Consider the following 18430-nt stretch of genomic DNA (forward strand, 5'->3'; position numbering starts at 1 on the left):
TTTCAATATTCTGTCCTTGTTTAACTTACAGCATAAAATACTGTCTTTGGTTAAAAAAGGAGCTTTGTATCATCCAAAATATCTAGCTAAAAATATTATTTTTACAATTTATCTCATTTGGTTTTAGCAGAGGACCTACTATATTTTTTAAAGCACTTGAATACCTACCAATGTCATCTATAGCTTGATTACCCAAAAGAAGAGGAGATCAGTGTAGTTTCCACAAAACATCAAAAGAGGATTACATTTAAGTTTTGTTTAAGCAGCTTACTGCAGCACTTTCTTGTGATGTAATTATCTCAGAGCTTGGGATGCTCAATCAGATTAATGTTCAAACTAGTTAAAACTATTTTTAATGTCAGGCCTTTTTGAAGATATTTTCAAAAAGGATTTCTTTTCTTTCAATACTTTAAATCCATTCTACGAATTGGTTCTTGAAGGTACAGAGTCAATGCTGATGTTTGAACTACCTCAGCTTTGTCTTTTTGATGCAGAGGAGCAGAAACTACTAAGAACTCCTCTGCCTCCCTACCCAATCTCTGAAAGCTAACCTCAACCACCCTACAATGTAAACAACGTGTTTCAGCCACTTGAATCTGGGATCTCATTCTTTCAGTCACAATGGCTTTTGGTCATAGATGAACTGGTAAATTGAGAATTTTGCTTTTTGCAATAGTTGTTTCTTTACCACAACAGACGGGATCAACACGTGCATTACAATGGAGTCATAAGCCTCCAATTTGGGCATCCATCTCCTGCTCAATCTCACCATCATTTGTGAACAAGACACCATGTGACTTGAACTCCTTCTAACCCTTCTCCATATCCTCTAAACAAGTGGAAAATCAAACCAAAATCTCAGAATGCTCTAAGCAGCTTTTCAAGGATAAAAACACGATCTGCTGTCCCGTGCCTTGACATCAACAATTTTTCTTGTGAATCTGAACCTTCTTTCCAATCACCTAGATTAAAGTTATTTAGAGAAGAATAAAAACTTGATCCCAAATTGTAGTTTTCAAACAAATGTGATTCTCGAGCGCAAATTGTCTAAACTTGCATAAAGCCTTTTTATCCATCCTGATGACTCAAAATGCCTTTTTATCAGATCAGGAGGTTTGAAAGACAATGCTCTTCCCACTAAGATGCGCAAAGGAGAATGAGCAGCAATTTGACAAAAAAGTGGTCCTAACAAGTCCACAGATCTTTGAGGTGGATAGGCAAATAAGGAATGTACACGTAAATCTCACATTGCATGAAGACTAATAATCACTTGGTAAAATTGTGAGGATTAGCAATTAAATCTCAGCAGCGCTCTGCTTCCCAGATCTCTAAACAGGGATTTGATTGTGTTTTCTGAGGATCAAAGAAATCAACACTCCATGTGTTCATTGTTATGTCAAACCTAACTAGAGCAAAAAAAACAACAAATGTCTTTTTCTGAAGGATAATTAGGACTAATACACACAGCAGGGAAGTTAAAAATACATATTTAATAACTCAGATCTCTGTTAAATTTCAAGATATCCACAGATTAACATCAGCCTTTTATTGTGTTTCTCTTCTCTTATGACAATTTGTCAAGTTGGTTCTCTTATCCTGCAAGGTAGAGATGATGATGCTGAAGAAGCGCACACATTATCACAAAATGCCTGAAGTTTGCTTTTGTCCAATTTTTATTGAAAGCATCTGGAACAAGTGCTGAAAGGCAGTGCCTGTCTCCACTGTCTCCTCAAGTCCTCAGTTTTCACTCCCAGGAAGTCTTTTAGTGATCAGACAAGTGAAACAGTTCAAGGCTAAAGGAGCTTCTCACAGACACCCACGCTTCTACCCTCCACTACACCCTTTATCGATTATTAGACCGCAACACAGATAGCTTTTTATTCCCAAGCACCTCTCCTTTGTTTTCATTTAGTGCTCCATTAGTGTGTGGTGGGAGATTGATAATTGTGGGGTCCATGCTGGGGCAGGATGGGAAGCAACACTCAGGATGATTAATATTCCAGGGAAACACTCCGACTCTCTGGAGGCCCTGCTGAGCTTGAGATACCTGTATCTTTTATTAATGATTCACTTAGTTCTGCTTTATTAGGCTGCAGCTGGTAAGCAATATCAGTTTGTTTGAAGTATACGAGAGTCAAGTGTTGTTAGTCAAAGAAAGGCTCATTTAGGTTTGTCAGAGTTCATTGATCATTCCCGAAGAAAATCTACAATTTACAAGGTCTATTCCCACATAATCACCTGCTTTTGACAGCCCCCCTCTTTACACTTGTGATATGTTATCTATTCCTATCTCAGAGGGGTTGTTTCAGTCGAAAGCAGTTAGGGTTGTACAGTGTCTTTCCACAAGCAAATAAAACTGGGGTCGTGGAGCACCACCCTGACTAATAGTGATGAAAAAATGGCAGAGCTGAGCCTCATTAAGCTTCGGAGGCTGCAGTTCACTCTTCACCTGATCCAAGCTGAGGTCATACATATTGACTTAGGCTCCCTCAGGCCCTTGCTGTGAATAGGACAGTCCCTAAGGGAAAACTGGGTTGAAGTCATTTCTGAAAAGAGAACTCTTTGAAAATGCTTCTTTAAACTTTGAGCTTAGTGGAGAAGCTGCTAGCCAAGCAACTGCGTGGAATATTCAGTGTGTAGGGACAGGTGTCCTGCGACCAGGGGACAAGGCACAGACATTTCTGTCATGCAGCCTTTGAAACTGTTCAGTTTGGAGAGCCTTTGACTGAAAATCTAAAAGTCCCTGGTGTAATCCTGAATTCCAGCAGCATGATGTTTGTGCTCTTTGAACCTGCTCTGAAAGCATGGGGTGTATTAACAATTGACGATGACAAATGGGTTTGACTGAGTAGCAAAGGCATATAATGAACCAAAAACATTACAACTGCATTTCACATGAAGATCAGAATGGAGATGTCAGATTCAGAGCTTCTAGCTTTGGGGTGCAATAACCATTTATCTTGTGATTATTGCACAGTCTCCATTCAAAACCAAAATATCTTCAACTGTTTTTCAAACCTTTCATTTAACCTGAGAGAGAAAAATATGTATTTATCTGTATTTCCTTCTATAAAGTACAGATTGTCCTATAAAATTTGAGGGATGAAAAGACTAAGGCTCTTTTTTACACAGTAATATATGTTTAAAATTCTAAACGATCATAAATCATGCTTTGAAAGGCCAAAGTTCACTTATGTCGGGGTGCCGCGTAGTTCATTGCTACAGCAGACACGTGTGTATAGCGGCTACAGTCCTCCACAAAACTGTTGTGGTTTTCATTCCCGACTTTAGATCATTTACTGCATGTTTCCCTTTCTCTCTCTGACCTTCTCCCTGTGAAGCTTTTCATCAATAAAGGCCATAAATGACACAAACTTGTTAAGTCTGTAGTGCAAGTATACATTCATACATATAAGAAGCATTTCACATGTATTCAGTAATTTAAACAGTTTGGTGATAACTTTTCCTTTCATTTTCCATAATTTTAAGATCTTAGGAACATTGTTTGTGAGATAAAATATTATTTTACCGTAGTCTTAAATCATGGTGGAGGCTTTTTTCAGAAGCCTTGGTCATAGTGAAATGTGGCAGATTTCTGGTCACTATAATAATACACCTTATTTCTTTATATTTTTCTTCCAACCAGCCAGACCTTACTAAGTTTTAAAGGTGCTCCTCATCAAAAGGTCTACAGCCCTTCTTAATGTATTTCAAACTTTTTCTTTAAAGATTGGCTGCCTTTTTATTTAGTAGTGATGAATCTAAATGGCTGAGAGAAAGTTGTTACTTATTTCACTTAATGTTTTGCTTGACATTTAGGGGAAATGTCAAACCAACCTTCCACACCTGTAATATAAATCCATACCAGAAACCTCTATTAACAAACAATGAACTTCTATATATCAGATTGATTATGTTTCAGTAAATATTGTTGATCCATGACAGTAAAGGCTGAAGTGAATCACAGCTACACAAGCAAAAAAAGTCAAGGTTATTTATTAAGTAAAGTTTGCATTAGGTCAAACATACAAACCCAACATACCTGCAGCTAACTAGATTTTCACATCCATTCAATAAGAACTCAAAACAGCTTCTCTGATTCAAAAGTGCTCTATTTAATCTTTATAAACATAAGATGGCACTCATTTGTAGTGCTAGTTGAGGTGAACACATTTGACTGAGGGTTTAACAATTACTTTTAAGAAACGTATACAGTTTATATAAGCACTTCTGACGTTTTGTTTAAATCCGTCTTTCTTAATTGGGCTTTTTTGTACAGAAGCAAAAATGTTTTTTTCTTGTTTGTTCTTTCTTTCAGCTTCCGTTTGCAAATTTTGTCAAATAAATTTGAAACTTGTTTTGTGGATGTTAAAAATTGATATCCATAATGAAATTTGGATGACGATTAACTTACTTTGAACTAAAAAGAACGCTTAGCAAATGTAATTTTTGGGGGAACCACATTTTTATGACACCAAGGAAAGCCATTCATTACTTGTATTTTATTTATTTTTGTTTAAATGGAGTTTCATATTGTTGGCATTAATAATCAGTGTATTTTGATCTCAAGTTGTAAAATCAGAAGAAAATAAAACTTGTCAAGAAAAATTTTTTTCACGACTTGTCTGCTGTTGACGTAAGAATTTTGAGAAATATTAATTTAATTTTGTAACACATTTCTATTCAGATTTGTTGGAGTCTCTGAGCTCAGAAAAATCTGTGTGTGTTCTGTCATTTCACACACATTTCTCTTTGTCAAATGCAAAGAGAAAAAAATATCACGTACTTTTAAAAGTGTCTGTTTCTTATCCTGGTCGACAGAGCCTTCAACATGCATGATGTCGGAGTGGATCAGCTGGTCTGCTTGCAGTGTTTCCTGTGGGATGGGGATGAGGTCCAGAGAACGATACGTCAAACAGTATCCTGAGGACGGTTCGCTCTGTCAGCTTCAAACTGAGGAGACTGAGAAATGTGTTGTCAACGACGAATGCTGTGAGTTTGCCTTGAGAGATGCAGTGCTTGTATCACTGTGTTCAAAGATGTATATAAAGCAAGTTAGATCAAAATAAGTACAAAAAAATATCAAAGATCACATTAATGTGCCAATGATGTACGGGTTAACAGCTCCTCTCTGTTTCCTGATAGCTCTCAGTCTATTTAGAATATATGTAATCTGAAATTCACAGCAGATTTTACTCTCAGGATATTTGTTGTACTTTATCTGGATTTTAGGTGATAGACAAACACAAAGTTGAGGTGAAAATATCATAGCACATGGTTTTACAAAAACCTGAAAAGTCCTGAATTTTAGAATGTTCCTGTACAGTATTTAACTCTATTCTTCTTCACATCTGACCAACTCCCATGTCCATGCTGAAAAAAATAATATTCATACATCTGAAGGCCTTGAATTTATACTGGGAATAAGTTGTTGATTTCTGAAACCAATTGTTTTTTTCCAGATTTTACTGAGGGGTATCATCATAAAGGATGCTAAGTATAAATTCTCACCACATTTTTCAGTTTCTTGTTTGTCATAAACAAGAAACTGACAAACAAGTTTGTCAGTTTCAAACTGACAAACTTGGACTCAAAAGCACTTTGAGTCCTTCTCAAAGTGGAAGGACTTTGAGAAGTCCTTCCACTTCTCAAAAATGCATAATGCATTTCTTTCTTTTGTTCTTTCAAATGAAATACCAGTAAAATAAATTTGAGCATTGAGGTTTAAGTCTAATGCCTCTAAACAACTACAAGTACACCTGGAAATGGTAATTAGTTTTTTTTCTTTACAGAAGTGATCCTGGAAAACATTATATAAATTTTATAACATAATTCTTTATAGGCCTGGAAATAACATGGTGTCGCAGAACTACAGGGTGGATGGATGATGAAACTTTTTTCACTTTCACAATCCTCTGTGCCCTCTATGCTTTTCAGGGCATTGTAAAAATCATATTTGGATTTTTTTTTTTTTTTTTAATACTTTGTTTTTGATGTATGCTCTAGTTAAGCTTACCAAACTTCAGACTATATTAAATCACGTGACCAATTTGCCAGAACTTAGAATCTGGTTGAACTGTGATAGTTACATTATATCTAGTTCAAATCTAGTTACATGCTGCCCCCTTCCTCTTAATCATTTGAAACATAATTAGATTAAGTAAAAATATTGAAAACTAATTCGTAAAAAGTACAAGCAAACTCATTTATTTTCACTTCTAGGGCACACATTGTGTGGTTGGAAACGGAGAAATGAAATATATGAATTTAAATAGATTAAATCTTTAACAATAATCAGCACGCCCCTCCCCTGACCCAGAAAGCCCAATTCGGGTCTAATTGATGAAATGGCACTTCCTAGAGGTCAAACCCTTGAACATTGCTATTTGTTCAAGGGTTGTTCAAGAGATGTTTGTTTCCACAAACATCTCTTGTTTGTGGAAAAACACTTTAGTCTTTCCTGGTTTATAATGATCACATTGTTCTAGATATCCACCTAATAAACTACTGAACTAAAGTATTAAACAGTGCTGAAGCATCAATCATACTTTCACAGAAAAGGGTTGTTATTTTAAAAAATTAAAATAACAATAAAAATCCGTGGAAATACCTGGTTAAACATGTGACATTTTAGCAAGATAGAAAAATAAGAATTATTGCAGTGTAGCATCGGACTCTGTGTGCCACCACTTTCATTCTGTTGTGCTCACTGACAAGATCTTCCAGAATTCACAGTGAAACTCCTTTAAACAGTCCAAAACAGCAGCATGTCTGGTGTTTGATCAACCAAAAACAGACACGTTTGGTCAGGTCTCATTAATCCCTAGTGGCTGCTTGAATATGATTCAGGTCGCCTGCAGAGGGACTTCTGGCTCTCTACACTTCCCTCTGCTATTCACACCCTGTTATTAAGCCTTATGCTCCTTTTCAATCATAATGGGTTTCTCTGAGGAACATGGTCTTGCATAAGTAAGCAGTGGCAATAAGCACAGCTTGAAGAATTTCCTTACAGTGCCTTTTGTCCCAACAATTCTCCCTGTCTTGATGCTTGTCTAATATTGAAATCTTTTTTTTACCTTACGATTTACATTTTATGGCCCTAAAGCTTGAATCATGTTACTTACTTTTATCTCAAATGCAAAGAAATGAAAAACACATGTATTGTGAATTTCCCTCTGGGATTAATAAAGTATATTCATTCATTCATTCATTTACTAAAGTATTCCATCAGTGTGCACAGTGTGATACTATGGTTTTATTTTTTACATTTTCTGCAGCTCTGATCTGAAATATGCACATAATATTAAACCAATCACTAAAAACTCAGGCCAGGTTTTTAACAGACTGTTGTCTGTGGCAGAAATAGTTCATATTTAAGAGGTTATTCAACCAGCATCACTTTCTAAGTAGCTTTAATCACACAACTTCACATCTGACCAGGCTGCCAGAAAGAAAAAAAAAAAACACCCTTTCTGAATGTCATTGCTATGAGTTACCCAAAGTCCCATTTAGATTTAGGCATTTTGGAAACCCTATTGTTATATCCCATAATTTCTGCAGAATTAAGAAAGTAAACTAAAAGAGTGAGCATTTCATTTCATTTTATTAAGATTAAGCAAAAGTGTTTAATTTGGAAGTTCTAGTTTAGCTTTTTTTTTTGTCTTCTTTTTGCTCCCCACAGCTCCCAGCAGCTGTGTGGTGACAGAGTGGGGAGAGTGGGACCCCTGCAGCATCACCTGCGGTGTTGGCATGAGGAGACGTGAGCGCATGGTGAAGATGCCCCCTATAGATGGATCCATGTGTAAAACCGAGGTGGCTGAAGTGGAGAAGTGCATGATGCCAGAATGCCGTGAGCTTACAGTTATTCTTACTTTTATTAGTTCTAGCCAAAGATTGTTAATAGTTCCTTAAGCAAAATTTAAGACCAGAGGGCATAAATGCTTTTGTCCTGTCACCTTCAGATTGTACAATGCTACATCTTTGCGCTGTCTGGGTTCTTTTGGTTTAAAAAAAAAATATATATATATATATATTCAGACTGGCTTTTAACTAGTTTTATGCTGCATGTTATTATATATATGCTGTTTTTATTTTTCCTTGTTTTATCTTGAGCTTGCTTATTTTGTAGTATTTGTCCTATGAAAGGTTCTAAACATGTAAAGTTTACTTTCTTACAAATCCAGACTTACTTTAAATAACCCACTTCCTCAGAACCTACTCATGATGTTTTTGTCCTGTCACTGTTGCTATGTGGGTTGATTTTTTTAACATATGTAAAGCAGAAACCAAATACTTGGAATTCATGCTTGTTTCTTCATGTTGTTTTGCATTTGTGTGAATCAGGAACCAACATAAAAGTCATGATTTAGATCTATTATTACATATTTTTCCTTTACGTTATTCAGTTACTTAAGTTCTCTTTAGGGAAATTGATCTACACTTTTCAGATTGCAACTGTGTGTGTGTGGGGGGGTGTGTGTGGGTGTGTGTACAGACACTATCCCCTGCATGCTGTCCCCCTGGTCGGATTGGAGTGAGTGCAGTGTGACGTGCGGCCGGGGAGTTCGAAACCGTCAGAGGATGCTGAAGTCGGATCCTGCTGAGTGCACCGAGGAGCTGGAGCAAACCGAGAAATGCATGTTGCCTGAATGCCGTGAGTTCTTGAATTTTAAACTCTTCCCTTCAGTTCAGGACAGTGACGTGCAGTGAGCAGAGATATGTGAGGCGGCCTCACTTGTCATCATGACAAGTAAATTAGCAGTGATAAGAGAAAATCAATTTGTCCAGTTGACTAGTCTATAAATTTGCTTTCTCTAGGATTTCAACATTTCATGGTCAGAATTGCTGAGTTCATGCATTGCCTTTCAAATACATGGGAGAAAGGCAAGGTGAAGCAATGAGAAACTGTGCCTCCTCTCTGAAGACACACTGAATGATCCTGCCATTTCTGTCGCTCTTTATATCGCCAATGTACATGTTTGTTTACACATGTGGTACACATAAAGTTTCACAGTATATCTAATATTTAATGAAAGTGTGTGCGATATTTAGTCTTTCTGATTGGTCATAAATGCACAGTGAAAATGCACAGATTGAGGCAAAAAGTACTCTGCTGTACTGATAGAGGGCAGTGTCGAGTCCCAGAGACACAGAGGGTGCCAAAGGGTTCCTGCATGTTTCTCTCTTCATGATTGAAAAGACCAAAAATATAGTCAAAATAGCACCAACTCTCTTCTGTGGTGATCATCTCTATTAAGACAACCTTATTCTCATCTGTCTGGAGTTCATTAAAATATAATTAAGTCAACTAAATGATTAGATTAAGGTCAAAAGTGAGCAATAAGTTTCTGTTTGGGATTTATATATGCGACTCCAGATGAGTCGGTGCCTCACCAGTCATGAACCTCACTGGTGCAGAATATATGTACTTCTTCTTTATGAACCTGCCAGGTGCGGTTTTGTCATTCTTCACTGTGGTTTTATTGTATATAGTCAGGTAAAATGCGTAGCTTTGGAGAAGGAGCTCATGGATCAACCTGAACTTTGTCCTTATTGTAAAGATAAAGAAAAATGGGACAAATTTAACTTTTTTTTTCCCTCTAATTTCTTGCTTAACAAAATGACTCACATTTTCAGAACACTCAATAATTTTTCTACTTGTGAGTTTCTGAGAATTGATCATATTTATAATATTTTCATTTGTTCAGGAGATTCACTTTTTTAATATTCTTAACTGACAATACTGCCACAACATATGTACTCCTAAGAAGGAGTACACATTGAGAAATTTAACACATTGAGAATAATGTATTCTCAATGTTGCATTTATCAACCACTAGCCAGCATCTAAACATCATGATTAAATGCTGTTTGAAATGCCAGGAAAGTTTTGTGAGAAGAAAGATCACTATAAAGATGCTTTGTCTTTTTTGGGCGGACTGAAGGGTCACAATCACTGAAGGGGCCATCACATCTGAAAATGGTTCTCAACCTTTTTTGCAGCTTGGTTTATGCCAATCATCATTTTCTAACTGCACACAATCATTCTCAGACTACATACTCTACCTCTGCAACATGCACTACCATAAATATATGTTTTAGCTGTTTTACAAAGATTACTCCATGTTTGACTTCAGTTTTTGACCCTTTATTTCTTTAAATTGAAACAAAACAAACCAGTGGAAAAAATGTTGCCCACCTTTGATCTCAAAGGACAAATGAGTTTACACAGATATGGGTTTGATGGTTAAAACAGCAACATATGCAATACATGTGTTATTGCATATTGTTTTTTTGATAATATTGGTATGCGTTATGTAACTGGGATTCATTTGCACATTACAGCAGAACAAACGTCATCTATCATAAGTGTCTCCTGGTCATTTCTCTTGTCTTAAAAACGCACAGTGTAGCATGAAACGCTTGTTTTTATGTTCTATTGTTTCTGGACAGGAAGGTGCAGCATCAGTGGGAGCAGTTATTCTGCTGTGTGCTGATCTGTCCAATGTGATGATAAAACTTCACAACCCTCACTTTGCAGAAAGGCTGTTTAAAAAGTTAGCTGTGAATGTGCAAGTTTCATAAAATAAAATGATCTATTGGGTTTGTGGTATCAAACTGAATCTCATAAATGGTAGAAAGTATTCTGCTTAAGATCCTCCTAAATATTCATCACTGTTTAAGGAGTCAGTCTCCCAGGAGCTCTGCACAGTTTGTACCCAGCCAAAATGTGTCACATGCTCAGTGCCTTGATAAAGTTATCATAAGCTTGAACTTGTTCTCATTTTGGAACATAACAGACACAGACTTCAGTCATCTTTTTTAGGATTTTGTGTGATAGACCAACAAAAAATCTATGGTTTTCTCATGGTTTAAGTAAGAGTAGGTTTAAGTAAGTGTATTATAGAATCAGGTGTACTTAAGAGGTTTTAAGAAGGTTAACAGAGACCATTGTGCATTGTGAAAATCCCCCAAAAATGATAAAAATTGTTTGGGTTGTAACATAAAAAAAGCTTATTTATTCATCTTCTTTTTCTTTTGATTTTTCTTTCTCTTTATGTTTTTACCTCCCATTGCTCCTATCATCATCCAGCGGTGGACTGCATGGTCTCAGAGTGGTCGGAGTGGTCGGAGTGCAACAAGTCCTGCGGTAAAGGACACACAATTCGCACTCGAATGATCAAACTGGAGCCGCAGTTTGGGGGCAGCTCTTGTCCTGAGACCATCCAGCGGAAGAAATGCAAGATCAGGAAGTGCCGCACAAAAGGGGGAGGTGGAAGTAAGGCCAAGGGATTGGGTAAATAGATGCACCATGAAAGAAACTGAATGAAAGCTGATATACAGTGTTTATACAACACATGAACTAAAAAAAAGCTATTTTCCATACACTCTAACAAAACAATTCACAGGATGTAATTAACAAAAGTTTGAACAAAGCTGCAAATTTGCAAAAATGTGAAGCATTAAATTGAACAAGAAGCTTAGTTTTTGCTGATTTTGCCCTGTTAAAATGTCAACACTGAGCCAAGACACCCAATTAGATATATATAGTCCACACTTCAACAACTGACTAAGAGAAACAAAAGTATTTGGACAATTTAATTGCATCTCTATTTAAAATCAGATTAATTCATAACTATGTAGACATAAGTCTTTTTTTTTTGCGACATGCATGCACTGTGTTGAACAACAGAGAGTCCTCCATGTGCATTGCTGATTACTTCTGAATGACGGTTTCTTTCTTTGTTTCTGCCTCTCCTGCTGCTTCTCGTTTGTTCAGGTGCAGCGGGTTGTCGTATGCAGCCGTGGACCAGCTGGACTGACTGCACTAAACCCTGTGGAGGAGGCTTACAGGAGCGCTACAGGACGGCAAAAAGAAGGGGAAAGTTAAATTGCAAGGACCGGAGGGAGATCCGTGCCTGTAACAGTGACTCCTGCTACTTCTGAGCAGGGAGGAAAGGAGTGTTGCAAACATCAGAAATGTCAAAATTTAATAAGAAACTTGTTCTGTGTTGGCAGAAGGGAAGAGAGGGCGATGATGATGGGTTAGTTTCAAACTTTAAAAAAGGAGAAACGGGCGAAAGAGGAAGCAAGTGATAAACTCAGAAGATGGAAAACAGAGTACAGAAAGAGAAGGTTTGATGTTTAGTGAAGCTGTTGTAGAAATTAGTAAACAGGAAGGGTTTTCACTTTAGAACACAAAGAAAGTAGACACTAACATCTGTGTCCTGCAAAAATGCTTTCAAAGAACTAACAGCTTTGTTAACCTCAGCATTACCAACTCACAACCCTCCCACCATCTGCAGTATTGGTTTTAAATTATGCAATCATGGTAAAAAGAAAAGACATCCTTTTCAAATGTGTTTAGCAAAGTATAACAAAGATGATTTGGTCTTTGCAAGATTTTGAAGCTTTTGAAGTCTAACTTTGAGTGTAAAAACACAATGTTGGTCTGTGCTTTCTATTCAACAAAGATAAAGCCAAATGGAGGAAGCTTCATTTGAAAAACTCACATAATTCAATACGTTGTAGAAGCACGTTTAGCTGCTGTGACTCTCAATAGTCACTTGTCTGACTTTATCACTTCATTGTGAAGGATTTGTGTGCCTCTCGCCTTTCAGCATTGTATCAAACTGAAGTTGGTAGATATTTTGTTCTGAAACATCTCTTTTAAAGTCCAACCGAAGCATCTGAACCGTGTTAATATCTAGACTTGGACTGGGACAGTCAGACAAATCACTTTGTTTCCTTTTAAAGCCATAATGTTTGGCTGCTGTGTTTGGTATCTCTCTTCTGTTGATGACCAGAGATATGACCAAAGGACATTATTCCACAAGTTCTGCAGTTCATTCAGAGTCAAGTTCACAATCCTATAGCATGATGCCATTTTAATTTTAGGTAAAGGAGGATTTGCTCAGAAACTCAAACCAAAATCTATACTTGTTGAGATTTTTTCTAATTACTCTTTAACTAAATTTAACTTGTAACTGAGATGATCTTGAAGTTTCTGTCACTTCTCAAAGCAGTGCACAGTGTGTTGTTGGGGCACTGTCTCTGGGATGTCCACCCATCGGTAGATTATCTCTCTTAAATGTTTTCCAACTGTAAAAAGTTGTTCCAACTCTAGAATGATGCACTCAACTAATTTAAAAATGGCATTTTAACTACCTATCTTGGCAGGCATCAACAATTGCTTCTCAGAAAATGTGTGTTGTTATATCCCAGATGAGCAAGCTGCCAGTACTCCTGAATTTATAGTAAGTGATCACTCTGATGATTCATTTATCAAGTAAATTGGATGTTTATTTTATCAAACATTTCCTTTTTGGCTTCACATTTGTGCAATGATTGATAATCTAGAATGAATTGGGTGTTTGTACACTTGAAGTTATATTTACATAATTGTAGAAGCTGTTAAAGGCCAGATCAGTTCTGTTATGTTTTGTCCTAGAACTGAAAGACGGAAATACTTTTGTTTTTACCATGCTTGTAGTTCAGATTTAAAATGTATCTCCAGAAAATTTGAGATTTTGATTAATGATTTCCACCTGTTTTCTTGTCCAAAATACTAACAGGCTGCCACAGTTTATCACATATTAAACAAAGACGTCACTTATAAATCTCAGTAATACCAATGTGCAAACATTTAAATTCAAATTATGCAGAAAATTTTTCTTAGAAATTTTCTTTTGAGATTTAAACAAAAACATGGATTTGTACTTTAAATCAATGAAAGTTAAGTTATTGGCCAACAAAAAATATTTTTGTAGTCATTATTTAATACTAAATAATACACAGCATATGTAACATTGCATATATACTGTACACAACATGTATTGCTGTGATTTTGTGTGTGAAATGTGCAGCATCAACTTGCTCTGCTTTTTTTTTTCTTAACATAAACTAATCATCTGAAAGCAGCCAGTTTTTCTGTTGCTTATTTGCAACGGAAAAATGAAATAGCTGCTGGTAGAAGTTTCACGTATACTACTCTAAGACTGAGTGTGATTCAAACTTTTCCATCTAACTTACAATGGAGAAGGACAGTAGATAAAACTGATTCCCAAACTATCAAATGTTTCATTTCAAATGGGATTCCCCTGGTTTCAGTGAGCTTTAAAAAGTATAACAGTAATTTAGTTGTGAAAGGAGGATTGTTACACTTCCTTACAATCATGTATTTTTTTTATAATTTATCATCAACAAGTTTTACTTTTTTATCTCCAACAGCATAAGGCTATGATGATTTTTTTAAATAAAAATATTGGGGGCTTCTTGCAGGACACAGATGTTTAAACAGGAAATCTTTTAGGGCTTCAAAATGTACTGTAAATCTATCTAACCACACTTATAAAAGACACTGCTAGGTAATCACTAAACTGCTTTCTCTAATAAACAAATACTTTATGTGGAAATGTTTTATACTGTTCAGATTAGTTCTTTATATACTGTACTGCTGTTTATCTGTTGTTTCAGCTGATGTAGCATTAAAAGCTGCGATAACATCACAGAACTTTGATTTAGCATGTGCAATTTTTTGTTTTTGCTAGTATGCTTCTCCAGGTGTACTTATTGCCACAGAACAGATCGTTTAAAGGCTGTATCTGCTTTAGTTAGTTCTGAAAGGAAAAATTAGATGGGATCCTAGGTGAGTCGCACTGAGCTGATCTGCTGCTTTGATGTGGAAGTTGTTACACTTTTCAAACATATGGGACAGGTCACCATGCAGCCAGTCATTATCTGAGCTTTTGCTAGAAGATTTTGTCGTATATAGTTTTTATGTTGCTTACTTTCTTTTTTGTATTTGTCAGCAGGTTAGTTTTCTGTTTAAATAAAAACATCATCACCAAAGTTAGATTTCTGTAGCTACTTTCTTTAAATTCTGACTATTTTGTTGCTTTTGTTCTTTTTTTGTTCATTTCTGTGTCACATAAGTGTTTTGTAAGAAACCACCTTTACAATAAAAGTGTAAATGTGAAGTTTTTTAATCATTGAACATTTTTTTAAATCTAAAATTACTTTCAGCATTATCCAAGTTCAATAAGGTTTATTATCAAAATTAGAAAAAACAGAAAAAAAAACGAGTGCCTATTCATAAATACAAATGTAGAATTGTATTAAAAAAGGGGCTTTTATTTCTAAAATCAGTAATTCACTTTTTAGTTCCCAGAATGATAATTGGTCTTTCAGCTTATTTGAGTTTAGCAATTCTCAAAACATACACAAGTTTGAACCTATTTGTGACTTACTGATTAATAGATTAGATATAATTGTCTTACCAAGGAGAATCCATTCTGGTAAAAGTGAACAAGTACTGAAATTAATATGGACAAAACTTTGCCTTGTAACACAAGAATTGCGTTTAGAGGGCATTTCAGTTTTGAACACAGTTTTCTACTTTTTATTTATCAAATGTAACAATACAACTGTACAAAACAAACAGGCAACATTATTCTCTGATGGCAAGAAATATGTTCTTCATGATAATCTCATATTTTTTTCATGATACAGAAAGCACTCTTTCATGTCTCTAATTCATGACTAGAGGACTAGACTTGAGCACCTGTACTAGTCTTAAGTTTCAAAGAAATTATGTAATTTCAGTTTTTGTCCGCTAGATGGAGACACAAGAACGTAGATTCCCACAAGTTCAGTAATACAGTCAAAATTAGTAAAAAAATAAAAATAAAAAAGAAAAAGATCTTGGTCTATTATTATTATTATTATAGGGGACAAACCCATTTTCATAAAGTCTAGTAATTCTGACATGAAGAGTAGTAAAATATCCAGCCGGACCTGTAACAGAACCTTATTGACACCAGAAAAAAAAAAAACCAAATCTCACACACTAAACATATGATTGGTTTGCACCCTACTACTTAACACATTAGTGAGGATGGTGTATGCATGAGACTACTGTATATGTATAATTTAGACTAACAGCTTCACATGTGTACAGTCAATTCTTGTTTTTGACATTCTCAAAGCTGCATGTTTGTTCTGTACTGGGAAAGACCAGTTCCAATTCTTAAAAGCAGCAAAATACAGCAGTATTTTGCTGCTTTAACCCAGAAGTTTAAATCATCTGGGTTAAGATGATTTAAACTTCTGTCAGACTTTCTTGTTCCCTACTCTAAATGGTGACAGTTCAGTTTGCAGCAAAGTGAGCATCTACTCAGTAATAAGCAAGTGGTCATATTGTTTTGACAGATTAATGTATCTTGATAAAAATCTCACCTGACTTGCAAACCTAACAAACCTTTAAAAGTCTTAGATGTAGCGACTCTTTACTTAAACTGCCAGATGTACTCAACTGTTCAACACAAAGAGACATTAAGATACATGAATAATGAAAACTGAGCAAAGTATGACAGCATTTTATCCACCAATGATCAATAGTGAATGATGTTGTGCTTCTGTTTGTGTTGTGGGGATGTTATTTCAGCTCAAACAATGAGGGAAACCATTAGACATGCTTTCAGGTTAAAAGAGAGCAGAGGCACTTTGTAGCAGCTCCCAAGCAGGCAAGTCAAGCCTCATGGAGCTGTTTATCTGTGGATGTTGTGAATCCGTGGAAGGCTTCCTGACAACATTGTTAACATATTCAATATTTAAACCCTTCACCCCCGAACGCACATGTTACAGGAGTCTTTTGAAATTCTGAAAGCTATACAGTGCCTATAAAAAGTACTGACTATTGTGGATTTGCACAGCCCTTTTCAAGTCCTGCCACAGATTCTCTATGAGATTGAGATTTGGGCTTTGACTGGGGCACTCCAGCATGATGCCACCACCACAATGCTACTACCACCATTATTCACAGTGGGGATTCCTGCTTGTGCAATGTGTTGTATGTTTCTCCCAGCTTGGCTGCTGAAGCCTGTAACTCTTAGCGTGGTCAGGTGTCCGGGTGGCCTCGTTCACTAGACTCCTTTCACTGAACTCCTTCTTTCACAGTTACTCAATTTGTTAGGACAGTTTGATCCAGGCAGATTTGCACGTGTCATATTTTTTTCCATTTCTCGGTGGCAGATTTAACAGAATTTCAAGGGATGCTTAGTGCCTAAGATATTTTTTGTTTTTATCCTCTGACTTTTCAAAAACCATTTCTCTGAACTTCTTTGACCGTTATTTTGTCTTTATGCTTTAATGGCAGCCAGAAATACTTAGCTGTCTCCAGTCCACTCATTGTCGAACTACTAGCTCGTCTGTTGTAAGCAGCTTTACGTCTGTTGAATTAGGTCAGTTACCTTAAATAATAATTGTGCAATCACTATTTTGTATTCAATATTTTTATTTACCATCACTATTTTCTGAAAACCAGTTTTCACTTTGACATTAAAAGTTTTGGGGTGTTTTTGTCCATAATTTGTAAAAGCAATAAAAATGGTAAGACAGACAGAAGGTGAATACTTCTTAAAGGCAGTGTACTAGATAAAAATACTGCGCCATAACATAATGCTTTTTGGAAAGTTACTACACGAATATTTCCACATGTTATAGCATGTTCTTCCCACATGGTGGCAGTCCTGAACAGCCCTGTACATCCTTACCTGGATGTTTGGCCCTGTCGGACAAAAACAGAAAGAATGTTAGTTTTGTATATATACTCTTCCTATAAAAGACAAATAAATCCTCCTTTGAAGCCTTTTGAAGGTTTAGTTCTTTTTATTATCTCCTCTGCATACTGACGTACCACACCAGGGCTTTTGTCTGTGGTACTAAGGGCAAAGAAAAAACATGACCCCTGAGTTCAGCAGTTCTTCAGAGAGCTAAGGATTGATTTGTACATAGAAAGGTATTAAAAGAAAAATGTAGGAATAGTGAGTTTGTGTTAAAACATTTGGCTTTTTATGCCAGTTTTAAAGGAGATTTATAAAGTCCCCAGTCTGGACATCATGTTTGTCTGTCCATCGGTTCTGTAGTTTAGTATGTGATGAGTTGATTTTGCTTGAGAGCGAGGTCACACCTCTAGTTTCTTAACAGACGTACATGTACTCACTTTGTCTTGGGCTCTCCACCACAACTACTTTTTTGTCACTTGTTTATTACAACGCAGGGTCCTCACACATCAAATGTCCATTTGAGTGAAGGTTTAGATAAGATAATAAGCAGTATCTGAATAGCAAGAACACAAAGTGTAGACCAGAAAAAGCTTAGATGGAAGCAGAAGGGTTATTTTTTACCTTGACTCTTTTTTAAATACAGCATTTTCAAAATGAAAGCAGATTTCTTCCTGCATTTTTTTCTAAAATGTATCTGCAAGGAATTCTAGCTGAGTCTGTAGACACATAAAATAATATAATCATAACCAAGTCTTGTTTCATTTGTTTAGCCAATGATTTTTATGCATGTTTTCATTTGAAGCATAAAAAACACCGTTTTAACTTATCGCAACAATTATTATACACATTAATTCCTCTAGCTGAAT

At 36.1% G+C, this 18430-nt stretch overlaps 1 protein-coding gene across 2 annotated transcripts in view; it reads left to right on the forward strand.

Annotated features, from left to right (window-relative positions):
• The window catches only part of LOC116734840 (spondin-1-like), a 96391-nt gene extending 81413 nt beyond the window's left edge, over nt 1-14978 (forward strand). The window contains exons 12-16 of one of the 2 annotated variants that reach the window (XM_032586371.1): nt 4822-4992; nt 7682-7849; nt 8495-8653; nt 11093-11278; nt 11780-14978. In XM_032586371.1, coding sequence (XP_032442262.1) covers nt 4822-4992; nt 7682-7849; nt 8495-8653; nt 11093-11278; nt 11780-11946 — 851 coding nt within the window. In that variant the 3' untranslated portion in view covers nt 11947-14978. Of the gene's footprint in view, nt 1-4821; nt 4993-7681; nt 7850-8494; nt 8654-11092; nt 11297-11779 lie in introns of both variants that reach the window. The other variant, XM_032586361.1, reaches the window with a different exon arrangement.
• Nucleotides 14979-18430: the final 3452 nt, after the last annotated feature.

The sequence above is a fragment of the Xiphophorus hellerii genome, chromosome 2 (assembly GCF_003331165.1).
Source record: "Xiphophorus hellerii strain 12219 chromosome 2, Xiphophorus_hellerii-4.1, whole genome shotgun sequence".
Classification (NCBI taxonomy): domain Eukaryota; kingdom Metazoa; phylum Chordata; class Actinopteri; order Cyprinodontiformes; family Poeciliidae; genus Xiphophorus; species Xiphophorus hellerii.